This window comes from Mycothermus thermophilus (assembly GCF_041956435.1).
Source record: "Mycothermus thermophilus strain CBS 625.91 unplaced genomic scaffold VTJ04scaffold_3, whole genome shotgun sequence".
Lineage (NCBI taxonomy): Eukaryota > Fungi > Ascomycota > Sordariomycetes > Sordariales > Chaetomiaceae > Mycothermus > Mycothermus thermophilus.
In genome coordinates this window covers 2,021,422-2,044,773 of record NW_027191429.1, presented here as the reverse complement: position 1 = coordinate 2,044,773, position 23,352 = coordinate 2,021,422, and the positions used below count along the sequence as shown (strand labels likewise).

Below are 23,352 nucleotides of genomic sequence, written 5' to 3'. Positions count from 1 at the left end.
GGGTCATTAACTTCAAAGTTCCTCCACTGGAGTCCGGGATGGCGTTCGGGGAGGTCGATGTTGTAACAGAGCCTCCAGATCCATGTCCCAACCTCAAAGGTCAGCGGACACCTTTGCTGCCGCGCCGACTGGACCCACACAGATGTCGGACGGCCCAATCACGCCGAAGATTTCCCCACTTATGCTCCGCCGAGCATCTCCACGACCCCAACGCCAGCAGCTTGGCTCAACAACCTCCTTGGTATGAAAGCACCTCCTTGCCCCTGAGATCTGCAGAACTCAGCGAGAATAAATCCTCAAAAATACCTCAACAAACCTGCTTCTCCTTTTGATTTAGGTTTGAATTTACTTTGCTCTACGCTCAATCATCGTATGTACCGGCAGCCATAACAACAAACGTCCGAGACACTCGCGGATAGCTTACTTACAATCGTCGTCTGCCTCGGCGTCGGAATGCTGCGTTTCGGTCCCTATCAGGTCGTCTTCCAAGCTGCCTCAAAGTCAGGACGTGGCAGATGTGGTTACCACCCATCGGACAAGATGGTTATGAGTCTTCCCGAAATGCCTGTACCTAATGTTTAAAGTCGTCCTCATTTCCATGACCCATTTCCCACCAAGGCCGACGCCAGAAGAATAGTAACTCCCACCAAGCCCAAATGTTGAACAGAACCCAAACATAGTACATGAAAAAGACAACGTAACCGATGAGCATGCTTGGTCATGATTTACCCTCCCCTTGGGCTTTCTTCTCCTCCAAGGTCTTCTCCCCCTCTTTCGCGATATTATCGGCGGCTGCTGCAACTGCTTCCTCGGCCTTCTTTTTATCCTCGGCAGCAAGTTGTTGCAGCTTTGCCTTGTCTTTCTCCCATTGTGCCGTGTTATCTGCAAAGGCTTCCTTGAGCTTCTTGGCCTTCTCGGTCCTTTCCTTCTCGGCTTGCTCCTGGGCGAGCTGTTCCCTTTTCATTTGCTAAAGCGCAAGTGTCAGTGGAATAAGGTATGGGACGGCAAGAGACGCATTAGGCGTACCTCCATGTGCTTGATATCATCGACACTTGGCTCGTAGAGATGCCAAATAGTGTAATGAGGCAGACCGACCACGGATAAATTCATCCTCCGTGCCATCTGACCAACCATTAGTCTGAATGCCAATAAACACACATGATGCTCCCGAATCTCACCTTGCCAAAACCCTCAGTTTCAGCATGCCTCTCAAAGCTGAACGCCGGGAAGTGGACGCCATAACGGAAGACCTTGGCCTTGGCCAGGATGCTGACGCCGCCGACGCCGTCAAGCTCCATTTCTACATCCGGATCACCAGCGGGGTCACGGAGGTACGCCAGGTGCGGTCGATACGTTGCATACTCAGCATACCCTTCGACAATGACGGCATCCTCATCAAGTGTCTCAGCCAGCGCAAGCGCTGTCTCCGACTCTTGCCACGAGTTGAGATCATACGGCTGTTCTCCGCCAAGCCAGTCAGGAAGCGGTCGCCAGACGTCTGCATGGGCATCCGATCAGCCTGGAATCACTTTCTAAACCCCCAACCAGGCATGGAAACACTTACTCGGCACGATGATATCCTTGTTGTGACGCATCAAATCCTCCAATATCGTAAAAGGCGCGGTCTCGACATCCACATCCCGCCAGTATACCCACGAATGATACGGCCTCAAAGCAGCGCTCAACAGCCAGTTCCGCGCGCGGGCCATGAGTTTCCTGCGGCCAGCCTGGGCTGCAAACCCATGACGACTCTCGAAATCCTGGTTGACTGTCTGGCCAAAGTCCTTCTCGATGATCGAAACCTCGCCAAAGTGCATGCGCTCGTCTGGGTCCGCCTGGATTTCTTGCATTGTACGTGTCACTACGCCCAAGGTATCATCCTTTGAGTCTGAGACCAAAAAAGCCACGTCGAGCAGGTGGTGCGGATATGTCAGGTTGCGCAGGTGCGAAAAGAACATGGGTAGGTGTTGTTCGGCATCGCGCAATGGCACACACATGAGAATGCGCTCCTCGCGCTCCCATCCGCGAGCCGTTCCTTGGACGTTCGAGAGGTCATAGTAGCGAACTGTCTCGAGCTGAAAGTCGTGATGGGCGCCAAGCAGCCCTAGGGAAAATATGGAGGTGGCTGACGACCGACCGCGGGCGAGAGTGTATATTATCATAATGACGAGCAGTGCACCGATGGCGCTGAGTCGTAAGATAGACTGGTTTCGGCGACGGTATGCCGGCATCGGGTTTCGTGGGGTGTATCTGCTCGGAGAGACGAGACGTTGATCAGCGTGTATCCCACAAATTTGGACGTAGCCTTGGGACAGGGAAATGGTTCAGAGTCTAGCGCGAACAATATAGACTTACCTGTGAGGCGACATGTCGAACGTCTTTGGCCTCGGATAACCATTGGAATAGCTTGCGACATGATGACGTGGGGCCATCTTGGACCCTAAGGGCGACGTTGATGGCATGGCTTGAACTTTAAGGTTCAACCGCCGAGGTGCCCTCTGGAAAGCCTCCTCCTACGGGTGCATGCGTCCAGGTCCGAACCCGCGTTTGCGTTGTCGGCAGCGAGGATATGTTCGGTCGAGGCCAAGTTCGTCGAGGTTGGGAGGCTTGGGATGCGTAGTGGTGTTTGCTTTATGCGAGGAAAGCACTACCCTGCAGATCTTCAATGGAAAGTCGGCGACACGATGGATCGGGTTCTCAAGGGAGATCAAAAAGGCATCGTGGGTGGGTGCTGCGACGAGTCCAATCGCAAACACGTCGCACCAAACAGTCTTTCAAGAGGTGTCTGAAGTACTTCACATTCCCTCCCTTGTGTCAACCTGATGTGTTTCTGGAGAAGCACCCCGGAATCTTGGCGCAGGATCGACCTGGGCGGCTGGGATCCGGTATTTGCTTGCAGAGCACAGGGGTCGACTGCCGGGACCTGGCAACATGTCACTGTTCGATCATCAAAACCGTACAATCCTTACACGATAGCAGGGCGTGCTTGTAAGTGTACTTGAACCAGAAGTCCTTCCTGGTCGCGCAGTCAACCTCGCCGCACTTCAAATCTCTTGGCATCAGCAGCCACCTGGCATCAGGCATCAAAAGAGGTCCAGCGGGGAGTAGACGCTGTATTTGCATTCTTGAAGCTACTTTGGTAGATATTCGACGAGCAGGGAGAAGAAGAGCATAAGAAAGGAGTTTCTTCGGTGTAAGGCACATACTGATAATCCGTTCCCAGTCGAGGTACAGTCATGTGCATCTACAGGTCAACACGCAAGGGCATAGCTACCAAACCTACCTCCATATATGAGGATTCAAGTTCAGATGGGCGTCTTGTCTCGCCTGTCTTGAATGCTATCAGCCATTGTCCTAGACGGCAAAACGGTCTGGTAAGACGAGTCGAGGGAGTCCATGGAATCAGATAAGCCGTTTAACTCATGGCGACAGGCCGGCCCGAGCTGACACACACCATAACGATGCGTGCTGACCCAGACAACGGAAGCCTAATTACATCTCCAAAGAGAAGACACCACAACTCATCATCACACCTGAAGATGCTAGAGTGCGGATGGAAGGCTTGGCCTGTACACTCGTTGAATGGATAGACTATTGTCATCATACCAAGGAGAAAGAACAAGGGCCGGGGACAAGGTGATGCGTTGCAACTAACCTTCGACATTCGCAACGTCGAAGAGGTTGAACCACTCGTAAATGGATGCCTAGGATCTTGAATAAGTCAGCTGAATGCTCAATTTCAGGCGATGGAGCAAAGAAGCGGAGGAATGATATAACATCAGAAAATGGTTTTGGTATAAGGTGTCTTCATTCTGTTTCAGAAGCAGAACTGAAAAGGAAAATCATCATATAACTGTGAATGCAGAAGAAATGTTGTTATCAACCCATACCTTTGCTGGTTTCGGGTCTGCGAAACTCAGATTGGTGATATCATCCGTGCTTGTATTCTCTGAGACGCCAAACGTCAGCCATGAACCAAGTCTTCATCGGGGCACCGGCAAGGTAGTTTCCACAGGAGCTGTCAGATGGTAGTGCATGTAGTTCGTTCGCTCATGGAATTCGCGCTGAACAGAATATGGAAATTTTCATCATTGAATTGGGGAGCAAACGAGAAAGAGACGCAAGCACTACTTACCATTGGACATTCATCATATTGGCGTTCGCTGCGAGCGCGGCTATGCCGTGGTTGAGACGCGTCGACAGACCAGCTGTCTCGTCGCGACCAGGACTTGGAACACACCACCGTTTCGGAGATCAACGATGGCGGTTTGTCAAGGAAAGAAAAGGAATTGGGCCCCGGCAAGCTTTAACGGTGGTGCCGCGACCCGGACACACCACCTTGTGGGAAGGGAGTTGTCGGGTTGAGAAAATTGAACTGAATTTTTGGAGTTGGCCATGGAAGTTTTTTCGGCCTCCAGCTTGGTGGGGCAGGTGGTCCAAGCTCGGGCCGGGCTGCGGTGGCTGATTCTCCACCCAACTCCAACTCCAAAACTTCTATGTGGCTTGCTTCATTTGAGGCTTGAACGCAAACAAATCTCACAGCAGAAGATCTTGGGGGTGAACATCTCACAGCCCGGTTCTCAAGTCGGAAAGAAACCAAGCCTACGTCCACAAAGACTCAAAGGAGCGTTCTGCTGTTATTCGATTTCCCCCCGGAAACCAATCCCCATAACTTCGCGATATCACCAACCTTTTGTCCAACCTGCCATCGCCATGACAGACAGAAGGCGAATCAACGGCCCACCTGGGGAGACAATCCCGCCGTTTTTCGATGATGCAGACCGCACTCCCGAGACGGCCAAGAGCCGGTCGAGGCCTCCAAATTCCATTCGGAAGATGTGTATGTTGCCTCGCCTCATGGGTTGTTGGAACTTTGCTGATGTGCGTAGTTCTGAAAACTGGAATCACACCGTCAGCATCCGGTTCAGCCTACCTGGAAGTATCGACATCTGCGAACCCGGGAGTGTCAGGACTTAAACTCAGTTGCACGGTACACGGTCCTAGGTCTCTCCCAAGATCAGCCCCTTTCTCTCCCCACATCGTCCTGTCGACACACGTCAAGTATGCGCCCTTTGCGACAAGACAGAGGCGCGGCTACCTTCGTGATTCCACAGAAAGAGATCTCTCCGTCCACCTCGAGACGGCACTTCGGGGCGCGATTATTGCTGACCGGTGGCCCAAAAGCGGAGTCGACATTATAGTGTCCATTGTTGAAGGGGATCAGGAACGGGAGACTTCCAGGTCACAGGGGGATGAGGTGTGGGAGATGATGAATGCGCTCAGCGGATGCATCACGGTCGCCGCGGCGGCACTTGCCGACGCTGGGATCGACTGCGTCGATACTGTGGCGGGCGGCGTCGCTGCGCTCGTACAAGACTCTGGCAGCGAGTCCAAGCCGAGCATCGTTCTTGACCCTGTGCCATCTGAGCACGAAAAGATCCTCGCTGCCTGTTGCGTCGCCTATCTTCCAACTCGCGATGAGGTCACCAATCTCTGGTTCAGGGGGGACCTTCCAGCCTCGGATTTGGATCTCTATAATACCCTGGTCGAGAAGGGGATACAGGCATCCAGGAACGCAAATCGTGTTCTTGTGGGATGTTTGACAGAAAGTGTAGGAAACGGCAATTAATGGCGGGGCACAGAGCATGGTGCAGCTATGAAACTCGACAGTTAGATGTCGTCGCAATGAAATCCATGGACTTAGAGAACACGTCCGAGATAGATACCCACGGGCTCGCTCTGCCATGACATACCCGCGGGATCGTAAATCATAAGAGCATACCTTATGATTTACACAGTACTCTTTGGTTCTGATCACCTCTGCGTATATCGTATGCATCATTCGCGTTTGAATACGAGACTCTGGTGCATGAAACCGTCCAGTTCGCTGCCCGGTTTCTGCGAGCTGCGAATCCCCGCTCGGAGATCCTTGGCACAAGATTGGGAAGCAAGCTGAAGCCCGGCTTGACGAAACACCAGAAACAACCCCAAGCAGTGCGATTACGCATCTTGGGGAGCCGTAAACCTTCATCCCGTCTTCTGGCGGAGTTATGAGACAGCGACGGTTCCATGCCGGAGAGCCTTGAAGCACAACTTGGATCACATGCAGACAAGGCACCTTGTTCCGAATGCAATGGCGACCACCGTGCGGAGTATAAGCAGGTAACGTTCTCCGTACTATATGGGCCCTGGCCGGAAACATCTGCACCGTTCCGTGAACCAACGGCCAAGCCCGGCCTCCCGAGGTTTAACCCCCACATTGCCCGAGTGCCAGCGTTCCACTCCATTTCCAAGCTCTTCGTTTCCAAGGTTGGGTTGGATGAGACCGGTCCCGGTCCACACCCAGATCCACTGAAGCCTTTTTCGGCGCCCCTGCCGCTCGCCGCTCTGCTGACTGGCCCCAGAGCACGCCAGAGCAAGCAAACCCGTTTGCATGATTCGCCGCGACCCCTGAGTGGCCGAGCAACAGCGCCTGCTGGCTGGCGTTATCGCGGCTGTTCTCTCGTCTTTGCGGCCAACACCACCACACAATCCTCAGACAAAACCACCCACGACTCGGACTTGCGCCGCCGCCTCAGCCGCCTTTGGGCTGTGTTCCCTCGTTTTGGACGATAAGCCTCACCTTCGATTCTCTCGTTATACCCCAACCACCGACGCGCGTTGACTGTACTACTCCATTTTAATCACACTCGACAACTTTTACTTGACCTTCGCTGTCGCGCATCCAATCGCTCACGTCACGGACGATTCGCATTCGCTCTCCAAACCATACCTAATGTCCTAACGTATCCGTGTCTCAACCCACCTCGAGTTTACTCTAGACCCCGCCTGTCAGCCGAACGACATTCATCGAGCCGTTGGACGACATATTCTTCGACGAATACTCTCAGAGACGTCACTCGCAGGGCCCTAGCTCCTCTTCCAATGGGTCAGAAGTGGCGATGGGGTGTAATCCTGGATGCCGGGTCGTCTGGCACAAGGCTACACATCTACCGGTGGAAGGACCCGAGGAAAGCCATCAAGAATGCGACACCAGAAGAACTGCGTAGCTTGCCGAAGTTGATGACGGAAAAGAAATGGACAAAGAAGATTCGGCCGGGAGTCTCAACGTTCGGCGAGCGGGTGAAGGATGTAGGACCGGAGCACCTCCAGTCGCTGATCGACCATGCGCTCAGCATCATCCCAGAGGATAAGGTCCACGACACGCCCATCTTCCTCATGGCGACAGCGGGTATGCGATTGCTTCCGCAAGCGCAACAGACCGCCCTGACCAGCGAAATTTGTTCCTATCTCCAACGCAATACCCGCTTCTCGCTGCCCGACTGCGACCTTCACGTCCAAGTGATTAAGGGCGAGACCGAAGGATTGTACGGTTGGATCGCGTCTAACTATCTCCTTGGAGGGTTCGACCATCCCGACGAACACCAGCATGGGAAGGGTCACCACACGTATGGGTTCCTAGATATGGGTGGCGCATCCGCCCAGATCGCCTTTGCTCCCAATGCAACCGAGGCTGAAAAGCACGCGAATGATCTAAAGCTGTTGAGGCTACGAACGTTAGACGGACAACCCTCAGAATATAAAGTGTTCACGACGACATGGCTGGGGTTCGGCGTCAACCAAGCGCGAGAATCCTATGTCAGGAATCTCGAAGACCGGTATGCCGATACGGCCGCCGAATTACCGGATCCATGCTTACCAAAGGGCTTGCGCACGACGCTGGAAGGGAATATTATCGAGAAACGGAAGACAAGAGCGACCAGTTTGATCGGAACTGGACAGTTCGAGGAATGCCTCCAGCTGACCTACCCATTACTTGGCAAGGACAAGCCGTGCGAAGACAACCCTTGCCTTATTAATGGTCAACATGTCCCGGCCATCGACTTTGACGTTAACCACTTCATCGGTGTTTCCGAATACTGGCACACAACACACGGTGTGTTTGGCGGGAAGGGCGATCAAGCCTACGATTTCGCCACATATCAGAAGCGCGTTAAGGATTTCTGCGGGCGAAGCTGGGACGACATCGATAGCGGCATTGACCCTGGCCATGACTTCGACCGCAAACTGGCCCAAGAGGCGTGTTTCAAAGCTGCCTGGCTGCTCAATGTCCTCCACGAAGGCATTGGAGTTCCCCGGATTGGTTTCCACGAAGGTTTATCGAAGGCGAATGTATCCAAGAGTGCCCTCGAGGCAGCCAAAAACAAAGGGTTCGCCGACCCGTTCAAGCCGGTGGACAAGATTGACGGCATCGAAGTGAGCTGGACGCTGGGGAAGATGGTTCTCTACGCGGCTGGGCAGATCCCTCCCGCCAGCGGCAATGACAAGTACCCCGTCGGCTTCGGCAGCAACGTGGAGGGAACGCCCCCGGACTTCCAGTTTGCCGGCTCTAGCTGGGAACCCTTCCGCTACCACGGCAACTCAACACACGGCTCCATCGACGACGACGATGACTGGGACCTCGATGCCGAAGACATTCTCGACCATGCCAAAACACATTCCACGACAGGCTTCTTCGCCTTTGTTTTCATCCTTCTTCTTTTCCTCTGGTTCTTCCGCAAGCGCGAGCGTCGCATGCGCGTGTACGGTCGCATCAATTCTATTATCCGCCGCTCGCGGGGTAGGCCAGGAGCTGCTTCGCGCAAAGGAAGCGGCTCCCGCGGCGGCTTTGCAGGTTTCGCCAGCAAGCTCCTTCGCGGCAACCCCCACGGCGGCTACGAGCGCGTCATGGAAGAAGGTGACGCCGATCGCTTCGAGCTGGGCTCCACCCACGAGACGGACGAATTGAACGATTATTCGGATTCGAGCGATGGGATCACACCCGCGGGCTCCGGATTGCTCTCATCCAAATCCTCGACAATGGGGCTGAGTCGGTTAGGCTTGTCATCGGGACTTGCCACTCCTGTTACTGATCACTTCCATCATTCGATCGCATCGCCAACGTCTTCGGCATTGGATCGCGGTGGGCTGGTTGTGCGCACTGATAGTAAAGAGAGGCTCATGCTCCCTCCGCATCTGGCGTTGGCTGGCGTTGGGAGAAGGAGTCGCGCCGCGAGCCCGACCAGGTTGAAGAGCCCACTCATGTCGCCGCTCCATCAGGAGACGTGAAAGGATGCCTAGTCGGAAGTTGTCCTCGCCATTGCCCTTGTTTGCCTATTTGCTTTTATGATGCTTTTATTCCTGTTCTCTCCATGCTGTTGGTGAAGCACTTCGGCGGATTCCTTCAAGACATTTTGTTACATTTCTCTCTTCCTTTCACATAGGGACAACGGCGGGACTGGCAGGCGAGGGTATTGTTTCTCTATTCTTGGAAACCTTGAGAAGAAGCGGTGGTGTTATTGCACTCATCATAAAAGAGGCATTATCTGGAGTTTGGGGGGTTATTGAACGTCTAGGGGTTGGGGTTTGGGTGATGGGTTACCGGACTGACGGGATATGACTGAACTGTTAAGTTACGCAGGTTACTGTTGGAACAATGACAAAACGCGATGTATTCAGATTCTATTTTTCTACCGGCCAGGCCGCCTCCGTTTAGATTGCCTGTGTTTATGCTGACCCCAGCGTCCACCTCAACCCAGCGAAACATTTGTGACTATCCCCAACGCCCGCCAAGTATGATACCAGCGATGCTTTTGAAATATGTACAGAATCCGCTCCTTGGTGTCGCTTTTCTATCCTAGGTCTCCTTTTTCTCCGTGGTCCACGCCATTTCAATCATCCCTTTCCAAAAATCCCGGATCACTCCTCACTTTCGTCTCAAACTTGCGCCACCACTCCTCAAATGCCTTGAGCGGCACCACCTCAACCTGACCCGCCGTCCCGCTAAAACTCGCCAGGAAGTTGAAAGCGTTCTTGATGATGCGTTGGGCGAGCACAAGCGTGCTGGGTTGCTGGCCACCTCCCGGCCTCGAGACGGGCACGAGCGCCCCTGCGTCTGCCGTCCCTGCCGCGGAAGACGACGATGACAACTCTCCCATCCGGGCGGCAACTGACTCGGCTGGCTCGATCGACACCCCGATAACCACATTGCTTCCCCCCGCTGCTGCTCCCGATAGTGATGATGCTGCTGATGAGGGAGATCCAATCTTGAAAATGGCGCTCTCTTTGCCCGGGCCGATGCCGCCCAGGAACCGGGAATTCGGCTCCGTCTGGCCCGGCGCGGTGGGCGGTGTGACGAGATAGATTGCCGCGGCGGTGCCCGGTGGGAGCTCAACGCCGGGGAGGAGGAAAACCACAATGTGCGAGAATGGCTTGGAGTTGGGGTTGGTGTTTGGCGGAATGGCGTAGAGAAAGCTCGTGGGCGTCGGGGTCTGGGTAGGGGTCACGATGACGGGCTGGCCTGCTGGGACGAGGCCAAAAAGGGGTTGAGACATGGCGATAGTTGTTGTTTGGAACCCGCCTAGCGTAGTACCTGTCTTGATTGAGGCGTGTTCGAAGGCGTGTTGTCGTGGTGGTCAAGGAGATGGTTGGCTGCTCAATCCAGGGAACTTGCTGTGTAAGTGATTGGCCCGCAAGGACGAACGGATGGCTGATCGCTGTTGCCTTTGTTGTTGGGCACTAAAATCGTTAAGACGAAGCTGTCCTTTATGATCTCGGGGTCACGAGCCTCTAGTCAAGGCCGTGAGTGAGGCAAGGTGCCTATTGTCGGGGTTGAGATGTGATGATCTGAGACGGAAGCTGCGTGTATGAGTAGAGCCAAAGAGTAAGCAAGTCCGGATTGTCAAGCAAATAATGGCGTTGATGTCAGTGGCCACCCCTCCTCTGCCAGCCTAGGAAATTGAGATTCCAGCCACAACACACACAACTATGACACTTCAAGACATAAGAAGCATATCTTAACACCGATCAAGAATCAGGTACCTGAACGTCTGGTTTTGGTTGCGGAAAGTCCGTACGATTCTAGAGCGATCCACCACTTACCCAATCCGTTCGAAAACAACGATTTGGAGCGAAATGCAACCGTTTGGCGGGGCACCTCACCCCCACTTCCCCAAGTTTCGAATCTAAAAGTCATGATCAACTGTTTGGCCTTTTAACTCAGGAAACTTATATGAGCAGTGGTTCTTGTAAACTTAATTTGTGTGTCCTACAATGTTTGAGAAGTCGGAGTCCCACCAACGGTAATCGTGAGATTCTGAGCCGAGATATGAATACCTTAGTTCCGATATTTTCACGCGTGGCTGAACCGGTAGTCAAGCAGATGCTTGTCATAGTCGAATTGGGGGTGGAGGCAGTGGGTAAACTGCTCGCCTGCTCCTAACTCCCAACCTCTTGTTGTGCGCTTATGTTGACCTGTTATCTCGATACTTTGTACGTTTCTTGACAGACAGCAGACCATCAACGCAAAGACGGCGTTCTGTCTTCGGCGGTTATCATTCCCTCTCTCTTCACTTCCCTATCCGGATTCGCTTGAGCGTGATTTCCTGGCTCCATCTTCCACCAACCCCTGAAGACGCCCAGGCTTCACCACCATGGCTCCCCGACTGACACCGTTGGACCTGGCGAAGAAATGCGATTCGTACGTCGCTCTACCCATTCATCATCAATGTTTCATGTTCTCACATTGTTCAGCTTCCCGCATCCTGACACCGAACCTGAGCGGTATGCCGAGGAGATGAAGCGCCTGTACACTCTCATTTGGAGGGACAAGGACGGTACTTTTCCCATCGGCTACCTGCCGCTGTCGGTGCTTGACGCCCTGGAGAAGACGCCCGAAGATATCCGCGGACCTCTCTCCGTCGACCACGATGCGCGGACCGTTCTCCTCTGGCAAGAACCCACCACCGAGCCGGAACGCACACAACTCGTGGGCCGCCTGACCGCATACTGGAGGGAGCAGCAGAGCTTTCGCATGTTAAAGGGTTGGCGCAATGAGCTGTGGCCTGTCTACGGGCGCAACGGCGAACTTCTATTCAGCATCGAGCGCGTCGCCATGGGTTTGTTCGGTAATGCACGCTTCGGCGTGCACATGACGGCGTTCGTGCGGCGTTCCAACAACGAGGACGGCAAGGAAAGCCGCTGGGACTTCCGCATCTGGGTGCCCAAGCGCGCCGCCAACAAGTCGTCCTACCCGGGCATGTTGGATAACACGGTTGCGGGCGGACTCATGACGGGCGAGGATCCGTTCGAGTGCCTGATACGCGAAGCCGATGAGGAGGCGTCGCTGCCCGAGGACTACATGCGGGCACACACAAAGCCGACGGGCACAGTGACGTACATCTACATTACCGACGAGAGGGCGGGCGGTGAGCCGGGCTGGATCTACCCCGAGTGCCAATGGGTTTACGACCTGGAGCTTCCAGCGGACGGCAGCATCACACCGCAGCCAAAGGATGGTGAAGTCGAGAGCTTCACCCTTCACACGATTGAAGAGATCCAGGAGCAGCTCGCTCAGGGCCTGTGGAAGCCCAACTGCGCCATGATTATGGTCGACTTTTTCATGCGCCACGGCATCCTGACGCCCGAGAACGAGCCGCACTATGATGAGCTCCGCGCCAGGGCCCATCGATTCATCCCCTTCCCGGGTCCGCATTGGCCAGACTGGAAGCCCGCTGCGGCAGTCGGACAGCAATAAAGGAAGACTGGGGGTGTGAGCTAGTTAGTTCTAGCGGGTATCGTTATTAAGTTTTGTTGTGTCTTTGCCAGGTTTCCCCTGAAAGAATCCATAAGACCGCCGTTCCCGAACGCCGAATCCATTTACCAAACATGCCACAACATGCCCCAAGTAGCTCCCTCTCTGGCTCCGCGATTCTCCCACCAAACGTTGTTCAGAATTGTTGAGTGTTAACATCACATCTTGCGGACAAGGAGGTAGACATAGTCGACTCGCAGAGGAGTCAGCTTTTTATACGGCCCCTCCAGCGACATCAATAGGCCACCGAAGGAGATATACGCCTTGCTGTTCAACCCCCCAAAGTCAGCCCAACCCCCAATTCCGCAGGCAATAGAAGCCAGAACTCACATAGTCTTTCCGTCCTCGGCATCTTCAAACTTGTAGATCTTCCCGTAGCAGACGTAATCGAAGAGATCGGCCAGGGTCGCGTCGCTCGTTCCGGCCTTGGCAACGTCGCGCCAGCCGCGCTCGTCGTCCTTGCTGCCATCATAGTGCAGCGAGGTGGCAATTGCGATGTGCAACTTGTCATCAATCTTGCAGGGGAACAGCTCCTTGTTGATGTCGAGGCTCATGCTGATGCTCCTGTCCTCGGACGAGCAGTAGATGCGGTCGACGCGGTCGTATTTTGGTTCGCTGAGCCGCTCGACCACAAAGTGATCTTCGAACAGCTGCGCGTCCGAGGGGATTCCCGACATGGTGAGTGATTGGGTGACTTGCTCCCCTGAAGGTGTAGGCAAGAGGATGGGTTGAAATCAAAACACACGGTTGAGGAAGCTTGGTGCTGTTGTGCAATTGATGGTGAATTGCATGGCTTGGACAAAAAAATCGGAGTTGCTCAGGCACAGACAGGATCCCGGCCCGGGCGCCACAAGCAGACGGCAGCAGTGGGGCCGGTCTTCCGATAAGAGCTCGGGACTCTTATCAATGCCCCTCCATGGACCCCTCCACATTAAATCAGAGCGAGAGGTCTCTTGCTGCATCATCAACATGTCCTTCGTCAAGAGGAACACTGTACTCTCGGCCAGGCCAGGGCGGCCACCGGCCCAAGCGGCCCAGGCTGCGCCGGCACCAACAAAGCAGCAACTCGCTCCAGGGGTTCGACCGTCACCTTTGGACGGCAGGCCTTGCACTTCGACAGGAACAGTGTCTCTCGATCAACTCCTCGCAGGCCATGCTGGACTGCCCCTAGGCACCTCCATACTGGTCGAGGAGCAGGGAACAACTGATTTCTCGGGTATACTCTTGAGATACTTTGCAGCCGAGGGCCTCGTTCAAGGTCACCATGTTCACCTCGTCGGCTACCCTCCTGAGTGGCGGCATCAGTTGCCTGGACTGGCAACCCCAGACGCAAAGAGCAAGTCACCACAGCCGCCGCCAGTGTCGGAGGAACGGATGAAGATCGCCTGGCGATATGAGGCATTGTCCAACAATGTTGCATCTGGGGCTCCTTCCAAACCGGACACCACCGGCCAACCGATCTTCTGCCATACCTTCGACCTCAGCAAACGCCTAGCTCCCAGCGCCTGCAAAGGCACCGTGCACAGCACTCCCGGCACATGTCCACCCACCCTCACCCAGCCAACTCCGATCACCCCCTCCCCCTTCCAGTCAATCCTCGCACACCTGCGAACCAAACTCGCCGCCTCGCCTCCAACAGACATTCACCGGATCGTCATCCCCGGCCTCCTCCTCCCAACCCTCTATTCCCCCCAATGCGTCCTTCCCTCCGAGATCCTCCCCTTCCTCCACGGCCTGCGTGCGCTCCTCCGCCTCTACCCAACCCAGCTTACGGCCATGATCACCCTCCCCATCTCCCTATTCCCACGCACCTCCGGCCTGGTCCGATGGATCGAGCTCCTCTGCGACGGCGTCATCGAGATGATCCCACTACCCGCCAATCCGGGAGCGCCACCCCCGTCGACGTCGTCAAGCGGGGATGAGAAGAGCGATCAGCAGCCCCAAGGTTTGCTGAGGGTGCACACGCTGCCTGTATTCCATGAGAAGGGTGGAGGCGGGGCCGGGGCGAGTTCATTCAGAGAGACGCTGGCCTTCAGTCTCAGCGCGTCCAAGGGTTTGGTCATCAAGCCATATAGTCTGCCGCCTGTAGAGGGGGAAGAGCCAGAGAGAGGAGGAGTGAAGAGCGGAGGGGACAAGAACGGGGGGATAGACTTCTGATGACCTGGTTGTTTGAGTGAGAGGGAAGAACGTATAGAGGAATTAGAAGGCTACGGATGTCAGGCACAGGGAATCACACACCATTGATGTGAGTTGACTTCATTCAACCTTCGGCCTCACATTGAGAACACCAACAGACGTTCGACATCACATTGCCTCATTGTGTATTCTGTGTTCTACTGCAGCTCCCGATTTATGGAGTGCTGACGAACTGCCAGATATCTCGACGCTATGATGGTCTTTGGGATCTTTCGAAGTTATGAATAAATGAATTATTAGCCTCCACCACCACCATCCTCCTAACCCCACAGACGAGAAAGGTCAAGTGCTACGGATCAGCCATACAAGGTAGCGTACATCCGGTGCAACACATCCACCCACATCCAAAGCTACAGGTCAGCCGACAGCTAGAGAATGGGGATAGGGTACACGTCCTCAAGAAGTTGCTCGACCAGCTCCCTGAACACCTTCATAGCAAGAGCCTTCGCAGTATGGACTGCCGCGTTCAAGAGGTCATCCGCCGCCTGCTGCAAATATCCTGTAATGGCGTCGTCAATCTTCATCAACATCTGGCCAGCGCATGCACGTGTAGTCTGCGCGATCTGCTTGAATGACTGAAGCCCCAACAAATCTCTGTTCACCGTCTTAATAACCTGAAACCAGTCCCCCAGGGAAAGGTCGCAGAACCCGCTCTCGACGTAGCACTTCGGATGCGAATCAAACGCCGCATCGTTCGCCTGGGCGCACGTCGAGTCACAGTTGATGGCATCGCGCAGGGCCACCTGCAGGCAGTGCATGGTCTTCCAGATGAATGCCTGACCCGCCGCCGAGTACTTGGCCAAGTCGGCCTGGAAGGCAAGGCAATTCTTTTGTCCGTACCGGATGGGATACCCGTCGGCGCCGCAGCGCAGCCTGGCCTCGGCGCACTCGGAGTAGAAAGCGCAGCTTCTCTGCGGAGGTTCCTGGCACATCGGCTGGCACATGGGATCGCCAGGGCACGTCTCGCAGCTGCCACATTCGTCGCACTTGAGGTCGCCAATCTTGTCGACAATGACCGCGGAGCCGTACTTGTTGTCGGCCACGTTGGACACGCCGACGTTGAAGTTGACCCACTCCGTCACCTCGTCGGTCGGGAGGATCAGGGTGTACCAATCCGTGGCGCCGTTGGCGTCAAAAGCACCGCGGCCAAGCTCGTTCATGCTCCGGGAGACGGCGGTCGAGGCGCCCGTATTGGAGCGGATGCTGACAATGAAGTAGTCGTTGTACTGGGTGCCAAAATACCCACCCGGCACCTCGTAGGTCAGGAACTTGTACTTGATGTAGACGGACTTGGTGAAGGGGTAGATCCTGGGCTCGGCGTGGGCCATCTGCAGACTATAGGTGCTGTCGGTGCTAACAACGAGACCGGGGGCGCGCTTCTTTAGTTTGAGGTCTTGGATTCTTCCACCCGTCCACCCGGTGATGCCGTTGTCGACGTTGAAGTCGGTGGTGTTGCTGGCGGGCAGGAAGGGGATCAGGCGGATCGTCACCGTCTGGGATGTGGCAGCGACGCCGCTGACGCCGATCTTGTTGTCCGACGTCTGGGTGAAGAGACCGATCGTCGTGGCCGCGAGGCTGGTGAAGGTGACGAGGCCATTGCTGTCGGTCGTGCCGTTCTGGGCGATGCCGGGGTAGACGGTTGCGTCGGCCCTGACGACGACACCGCTAACAGGAACACCGTTCTCATCTAGGACGCGGACGGGCATCGAGATGGACCCAAACAGCAGGGAAAAGGACTGCAGGATGGGCGTTCCAGCAGTGTCAAACGCAGCCACAGTGATGGACACCTTGCCGGGGTTAAAGCCGGGGATGGTGATGGAGTTTTCATTGGCTGTGGTTCCTTCGACGAGCTTGCCAAAGGGGCTGTTGGTTGACTCATCGTTGGAAAAAACAGTGTAGTTCGCCGTGTCGAGGATGCCACAAGCCAAGGTGAGAGAGAAAGGGGTGAGAGCAGGATTGAAGGAGTCCTCCGACACGCCCTCAAGCGAGAAGAGGGGTGCGCATGTCGGCGATGGAGTGGCAGACGCCGTTGAGGACACGGACGACACGGTCGACGAGACGGACGGTGAAACGGTTTTCGACGTCCGCGGGCGGCACTTGGAGGCGGCCGCAAAGCCAAACAAGAGCAAAGGAAGGAAGAGAGTGGCCTTCATTGCGACGAACCAACGAAAGCCCCAACGAGTGACTGGGATGGGAGTTGGAGGTTGGTGTGGGAAGGTCCAGTAACCACCCAACTGCTCCTGGGGACATCAGGGATATATTACTCTCGGTCTCTCTTGTCGACAACTCAGCCTTCTCGAGCTGAGGCTCTCGAGGGAGTCTTAGCTCACCGTTTGGGAGCCTTGCCTCGCCGATTCTTGCATAACTGACTCCATCGCGGGACGCAAGTATGGGACGACATGGCTGAGAGTCAATTATTGGCACCACAGCGCTAAACCCTCTATTGAACCATTAGGTAGTTTCACGTTCTAAAATAAGTAGGGCGTCCAGCGCATGTGTGTATCGTGGGGACTATGCCGCCGTAGAACGCCTACCCATAGTCACTAGGAACTAGGTACCGAGGTTGTAGTCGGGGTGGTGAACCATGGTGATGTATGGAGAAGGGAGTTCAGCCCATCTCCCGTCGGCCTCCAAGATGGACCCGAATCAGGTACGAGTGTAGAGTTACGTAATATTACATGACTTTCCCGGCCCGAACCCGTGCCCCACCCCCGAAGTTCCACTGGACTGGTCCGGCGTCGCATCACAAATAAAATTCCCAAACTCCTCTGCTCAACCTTTTTTCCAACCTTCTTCTACCTCTTGACGCTGCTTGACCAGCAGCCTCCGCGACAACGGTGTGTGGTAAGTCTCATGTTTTTGATCTCTCTTTCTTGGGGCATTTGGATGATTAAACAATCGTAATTCAATCTGTCAATCCACTGAATCCCAGTGATGACCACTTACGTGTCCAAGGCTTATGACTCTTTGTTGCTCCTTGTGCTTCATTTTACAAGCAACGGATGGCTCGGAACTTGTTTTCTGACTAACGGAGCTAAGCTAGGACTCAATGCTTGAAACGACAGCCATGTCTGCCACCGTTTCTGCTGCCGCCGGTGAGCGACAGGTCCGAATCTCGCGCATCGCCGGTCGGTACCTGGTCTTCGATATCGACGATGTCATCTTCATTCGCCGCTACCATGGCGTTTGCGCCGTTTTGACAGGCACCATGCCACAGAACCCAACCCAAAACCTTTTCCTGGGCTTGCCTGTGGAGCTGCAGGCCGAGGAGGCAAAGCTTTTGGTTGATAAGGGCGTAGCGTACATCGCCGACGAGCTCGCCGATCATCTGGCGCGACTGTCGTCCCCGGCCTTCGAACCCGCGCGCAAAGCCTACCGCGAACACCTCAAGCATCTGCGCCGGAACGCGCAACAAGCGTTTGAGGAGGAGAAGGCGAGGGTAGCCGCCTTGCATAAAGACAAGCGCGCGGCGGGAAAGAAAAGGTCGAAGAAGCCTGCTGTCGAGGGCGGCGAAGCCAATCCCAAGGTTGTGACTGAAGGCTCGGTGGCAACAGCTTCGGCTGAGACATCGTCTGCCCCCGAGGAGACAACTCCCTCTCTGTTTGGTGGTGAACATGATGTGCCCGTTCCTCCATCCAGTTCCGCCCAACCGAAGAAAAAAGAGCCTGTCCTCCCCGCCGTGACCCCTACAACAAGTTCCCCCCTCACCACGACACCACCTCTCTCGTTGTCCAGCGGCAACGACAAGACTTGCTCCTCTTTCGCCGCCCGCTCCTACCCGCTATTAGCTCACCTTAGTGCCCGCGGCTATTACACGACCCCTGGCTTGCGGTTTGGCGGCGCTTTCAGTGTCTACCCCGGCGACCCCTTCCGGTACCACGCGCACTACCTAGCCAACAGTTATGGATGGGAAGAGAAGGTGCCGTTGCTGGACGTGGTGACGAGCGGGCGGCTGGGGACAGCAGTGAAGAAGAGTTTTCTTTTTGGAGCAGAGAAGAAGCCTCAAGGTGGGGAAGGGGAGGGTGAAGTTAGGGTGTTTTGTGTTGAGTGGGCGGGAATGTGAGATTTTCTCGTGGTCGCTCTGCGTGTGTGTGTTACGAGCCTGGTGGGTATGGGATAGACGGAATGGTTAGACGGATGCTATGATACCCATTATCAGCATGACAACTAAGAATAGAGATACCCCATCTTCTTGAAATTCCTGTATCAGTTTCCCACGACAACCGGTTCGTGATACGTACTCGTAAACGCATGCAAGGGAACAACATCAAGATGTCAAGGATGACACTTATGATATTATGCCAGGCAACCGGCTGGTTACCCAATTCCCCATATACACACTTCGTTCCTGCAATGCTCTGTAAACACCAAATTTAGGTATCTAAGCTCGCCTGAAGTGACCAATCGATTGAGAACCTTCCAGTTCAACTCCGAAACCCACCCACCCATGATAAAGAACCTAATGCTCAATACCACCCACCAGCCACCAGAATGATCGCATATGCAAAAGCAGAAGGAAGAATGAAGTGCATGTGAGAGAAAGAGAGAAGGTTACCTCAAGGTACATAAATCCGACTAAAGCTCAACACCTCTCTCCTGCAGCAGACGCACTTGTCAAAGTTGTTCATGGCCAGCGACACGCGGCAGTCGTCACACAGGCACAGGCAGCGGCACGGCCAGACAATGATGGTGCGCGGTGCGCACTGGCACACCACGCACTGCGGACCGTCTGGGCCCAGGCCGTCGGCGCCGGTTTCCCACGTCGTTGCCCTTGCTCCAGGTCCTGTCCCCGAGCTTGATGATGACGATGATGCCGCCGCGCGGCGCGAGAGAAGTAGCTGCTCCAGAACGCGGGCCTCTTCTTCAGGCGTCATCTTCTCGCGATGACCGGGAACGCCTGGACGGAGGCTGGGATTGGTCAAGATGACACGGGCACGCTGGCGTTGTTGGAGCTGGCGGAAGCGTGAGCGGGTCATGATGCCCTCGTTAGCGAGGTGTGCTGCGAGGGCGACGGCCTCGTCGCGGTCTTCTGGAGTCTGGGGGTTGAGAAGGCGGACGAGATCCGCGGCGTTAATGGGGTTGGTGTCAGCGGCCGGCGTAGACTCGCGGGAGGCACGAGCTGAGGCAACCGCCGCGGTAAAGGAGCGAGGAGCGAATGTTTGTTGAGTCGGCGTCCGCTGACCATCAGAAAGATTATCTGAAGCATCATCATCATCGGGCGCAGATTCCCAGTCCAGCTCGCTGGTCGTTTCAGTTGTAGACACGACGCTGGTGGTGTCGATGTCGTCGTCGTCGGCATTGGATGGGGGAACATAGTCACCACTCGAGTCTCGCTCGCCCCAAAATCCACCGCTGACGAAATAGTTGTATAATTTTGAATCCACGTCCGCTTCATCGATCTGCTGTGGAGACTCGAAACGTTGGTTTGCGGCGCTGATCCTGCGCCTCAGCTCTTCCTCAACATCGATTTCATCTCGATGAGGCACGGTGAAGTAAGCACCCCTCCCATAAGGCATGAGGTCGATGGCAAGTCTATCACGGTGCCTCGACTTCTTTTTGGATGATGATTCGAATTTGGGCGCCTGAGATAATCGGTGAAGCCATTGTGGAGGCGTGCGCATGCCGAAGAGTGACAAAAAGTGGATCAAGAATGACGCCCATACCACAAGCAATAGCCTCGAGATGTGCAGCAGGTACTCGAAGGCAATAAGCCACCTTGCGCTCCGTTCCGCAGCGCCGACTCCGTTGCGGGTTCTCCTGTTGGCTGTGGCGGTCTTAGGGAGTTGTTGGGCAGCTTTTTCCCTGGCGTAACCGCTTGTAGCACCAGCCTGACCATCTTTGACAGGGACGAGGCCGATGGTGCCGACAGAGTCAAACCGCGACCCCGGAATCCCGCCACTTATCCATTGCATTCTGAGCTCCTCGAGCTCCCGGAACCGCTCATCCTCGAGCCACGTGTGTCTGGCCAGGTTGACGGGTTGGTCTTCGTTCAGGTAAACGGCCTCGCTGGCCATGGTAATGGCGCCAAACCCGGCACGAAGAAGCGCCGTATAGAAATCCATGTCCATCCGTATGCGGATATCTGAAAGTGAAACGTTTGCCTGCATATTCCCGTGGGCGCGGACTATGCGCTGCAAGATCCCGAGGTTTTCACCATCGGGACCTTGGGCCGGAGTGGCCAGGGCGGAGAGGATGAGAGCAGAAACGTAAACGACACCGCAGGAAATGATGCCGACGAGGATCAGCAAGTGGGGAATAAAGCCAATGATACAGACGGTCGGGAACCTCAGCAATCCTTGGGCCGCTGGGTCATCCAGAGAGAAATGGAAGGCGCTCCAAAGCAGGCTGATCATGAAGCACAGGCCCCAGAAACCAGTGCTGATGAGACGGTACTTTGCCTGGAGATTGAAAACACCCAGAATGTGGCTCGTGATGTGGCTCATTGCGGAAAAGAAGGCGACAAGAAGAACTTCGGGCGCCGTGTTGACCCTTTTCAGGATCATGGACCTGGTGAGAGCTATCTTGGATCCGACAGCAGGTGACGCATCCGCTGTCCCGTTGGCAAAGAGGCTCCATCCAAGCTGGTTGCTAATGGCGGCATCCGCTTCGGCGAAAGCGAGCGAGTGTTCGAAGATAGTCATGCCCGTCTCAGAAGCCACAGGGCGGCCTTGGACTGCGCACGAGAGCACCTCGACGAACTGACTGACGCAGAAGGTTTCAAAGAGTGGCCAGAGACGCGAGAGGGAGCCTGAAAGCTCAGGGTGTTCTCGGTCGTCCCACGGAACCATCTTGACGGAGCGGCATGACTCGGCATCCGAGGCCCCGAACAGCAGGGTCGAGCTTAGCTTGTTAAGGATGGGATTCGGATGTGAGAACATGAGTTCTGAACTCTTGCTGGCGTTGGCCCAGCGCAGTTCGGCGAAGTCAGGGGAGGTCTGACATTGGATGGACTGAAGGAGCCAGCGGGCTTGGAGGAGCAATAGGATAAGAGGCCCAGCTCGAAGGAGCAAGCGAACATGCCACTTGAGCTGGAGGCGGCGGCGGGTTGCAGCAAATATGTGAGTACGGTTGAAGATGACGGCCATGGCGATACAGCTCAGTGCCCACTTGCTGGTAGCGTAGCTAAAGACGCCACCCAGGCTCTTGGCACCCTCTGTTGATACGCGGGAGAGAAGCGCCGAAGGGTTCTCGGTCATGGCTTCGGCAGCAGCGGCGGCGGCGGCGGTTATGGCGGCGGGATCGGACTCGGACGCGGATGTTGCGGCGTCAGCTAGGGCGCCGGCAAGATCCCCGTTGATGGCAACGGTGGTGGAAAAGACGTCCATGTTCATATTCGTAACGTCAGGTACGACACGTTGACCAAAACTATCGATGGCGTCCGGGAAGGATATGAAAGAACCGAGCTTCCCCAGCTTCATTACCATTCGTGGACCTGCCATGACGATATGCTCGAGCGATGGGGCAAGACGTGACATATTAACAGCCAAACCCAAATGCTGGACTGTCCAAAGCGTGAAGTTGCGCCAAGCGCTGGCATTCTCTACGGCCGCGGGCAAAGCTGCCGCCACAGCATCGGGAACAGCGCCGCCCTCCATGATGGTGGAATCGTCGTCCTATCGTCTTTCCAGTTCAGGTGTCGGCAAACTTGCGTCGAATCTGTGGCGGTTCGGTTCGGGCGGGGAAGATTGGACGACAGCAGAGAGAGATCGGCAACTCTGCAAGACCTCGGCAAAAGCCCTAGGCCTGCTCTTTGGGAAAGAAAGAAACGCGTTGGGTCGCGCGGTTAGGCGGGCGCTCGGCGGTGCATGTCCAAGTTGAAGCAAGCGCCTTGGTGAGTTACCGATACATGGTGGGAATTCGAAATGGGCGAGGAGAGTCAAAGGGGGCTGCGTTGGACGGATTCTGCGATCAGGCAAAGATCCGTCGGGTGGCCTGGAAGAAGTGAAGTTGGCGTCGTTAATGAAAGACGGGTCCAACCCAGAGGTTCCGGAGATGGTGGATGTCGTGATGCCTTATCCGTATCCCCTGAGTGGCTGTCATTTCCCTTTGTCCTCGCAGCAACCATCAGTGGTGGGGCCGTTGTGACGTGCAGGGACTGTGTTCCAAGCTGGGCTTGGCGCATCACATGTGCCACTTGCCTTTTGAGGCTTGTTGGAAACAGAACGTCATTCAAGACTCCAACCAAGAAGAACCACATCAAAAGCTGGTCAAACAAAAATTGAATACATCGTATCTTATGGGTCAAACACTCTGTTGCCATCGTGTAGTTGGTAATATCAGGTCAAAATCCCTAAGGTATGTACATGGTACTCCTGATGCGGTGTTGTATGGGACCTGGCTGGGCGATGCGATGACGGTCTGCCAAGCCGTGGCTGGGTAATTTACGCCCGCCGCTGCAAACCGGTTCAGCCTGGAGCTCTTCCAACACCCAAGCCGCGTTGCATTGCAGCAAGTCAACAACCTCCAACAAACCTTCGTCAACGGCCTCATTCTTTTGACCTGGTCATCGACAACGAGCTCATATT

At 55.2% G+C, this 23,352-nt stretch overlaps 10 protein-coding genes across 10 annotated transcripts; 5 read left to right on the top strand and 5 right to left on the bottom strand.

The window, feature by feature from the left end:
* Positions 1–718: 718 nt before the first annotated feature.
* VTJ04DRAFT_4855 (uncharacterized protein) lies at positions 719–2,432 on the bottom strand (the record flags this gene model as incomplete). The annotated part of the gene is made up of 5 exons (XM_069362907.1): positions 719–967; positions 1,027–1,122; positions 1,179–1,498; positions 1,565–2,250; positions 2,356–2,432. 5 exons carry the CDS (start codon positions 2,430–2,432, stop codon positions 719–721), a joined length of 1,428 nt encoding a protein of 475 aa, XP_069219807.1.
* A 2,281-nt stretch (positions 2,433–4,713) lies between these two features.
* VTJ04DRAFT_4854 (uncharacterized protein) lies at positions 4,714–5,629 on the top strand (the record flags this gene model as incomplete). The annotated part of the gene is made up of 2 exons (XM_069362906.1): positions 4,714–4,840; positions 4,890–5,629. The coding sequence occupies 2 exons, from the start codon at positions 4,714–4,716 to the stop codon at positions 5,627–5,629; spliced, it is 867 nt and encodes a 288-aa protein (XP_069219806.1).
* Positions 5,630–6,924: 1,295 nt separating this feature from the next.
* Positions 6,925–9,108, top strand: VTJ04DRAFT_4853 (uncharacterized protein; the record flags this gene model as incomplete). Its single annotated transcript, XM_069362905.1, has 1 exon — positions 6,925–9,108. The coding sequence occupies one exon, from the start codon at positions 6,925–6,927 to the stop codon at positions 9,106–9,108; it is 2,184 nt and encodes a 727-aa protein (XP_069219805.1).
* Positions 9,109–9,710: 602 nt separating this feature from the next.
* VTJ04DRAFT_4852 (uncharacterized protein) lies at positions 9,711–10,373 on the bottom strand (the record flags this gene model as incomplete). Its single annotated transcript, XM_069362904.1, has 1 exon — positions 9,711–10,373. One exon carries the CDS (start codon positions 10,371–10,373, stop codon positions 9,711–9,713), a length of 663 nt encoding a protein of 220 aa, XP_069219804.1.
* Positions 10,374–11,471: 1,098 nt separating this feature from the next.
* Positions 11,472–12,574, top strand: VTJ04DRAFT_4851 (uncharacterized protein; the record flags this gene model as incomplete). Its single annotated transcript, XM_069362903.1, has 2 exons — positions 11,472–11,518; positions 11,572–12,574. The coding sequence occupies 2 exons, from the start codon at positions 11,472–11,474 to the stop codon at positions 12,572–12,574; spliced, it is 1,050 nt and encodes a 349-aa protein (XP_069219803.1).
* Positions 12,575–12,789: 215 nt separating this feature from the next.
* On the bottom strand, positions 12,790–13,308 carry VTJ04DRAFT_4850 (uncharacterized protein; the record flags this gene model as incomplete). Its single annotated transcript, XM_069362902.1, has 2 exons — positions 12,790–12,898; positions 12,962–13,308. The coding sequence occupies 2 exons, from the start codon at positions 13,306–13,308 to the stop codon at positions 12,790–12,792; spliced, it is 456 nt and encodes a 151-aa protein (XP_069219802.1).
* Positions 13,309–13,600: 292 nt separating this feature from the next.
* On the top strand, positions 13,601–14,788 carry VTJ04DRAFT_4849 (uncharacterized protein; the record flags this gene model as incomplete). The annotated part of the gene is made up of 1 exon (XM_069362900.1): positions 13,601–14,788. One exon carries the CDS (start codon positions 13,601–13,603, stop codon positions 14,786–14,788), a length of 1,188 nt encoding a protein of 395 aa, XP_069219801.1.
* Positions 14,789–15,195: 407 nt separating this feature from the next.
* Positions 15,196–16,980, bottom strand: VTJ04DRAFT_4848 (uncharacterized protein; the record flags this gene model as incomplete). Its single annotated transcript, XM_069362899.1, has 1 exon — positions 15,196–16,980. The coding sequence occupies one exon, from the start codon at positions 16,978–16,980 to the stop codon at positions 15,196–15,198; it is 1,785 nt and encodes a 594-aa protein (XP_069219800.1).
* Positions 16,981–17,894: 914 nt separating this feature from the next.
* Positions 17,895–18,890, top strand: VTJ04DRAFT_4847 (uncharacterized protein; the record flags this gene model as incomplete). The annotated part of the gene is made up of 1 exon (XM_069362898.1): positions 17,895–18,890. The coding sequence occupies one exon, from the start codon at positions 17,895–17,897 to the stop codon at positions 18,888–18,890; it is 996 nt and encodes a 331-aa protein (XP_069219799.1).
* Positions 18,891–19,383: 493 nt separating this feature from the next.
* Positions 19,384–22,422, bottom strand: VTJ04DRAFT_4846 (uncharacterized protein; the record flags this gene model as incomplete). Its single annotated transcript, XM_069362897.1, has 1 exon — positions 19,384–22,422. One exon carries the CDS (start codon positions 22,420–22,422, stop codon positions 19,384–19,386), a length of 3,039 nt encoding a protein of 1,012 aa, XP_069219798.1.
* Positions 22,423–23,352: the final 930 nt, after the last annotated feature.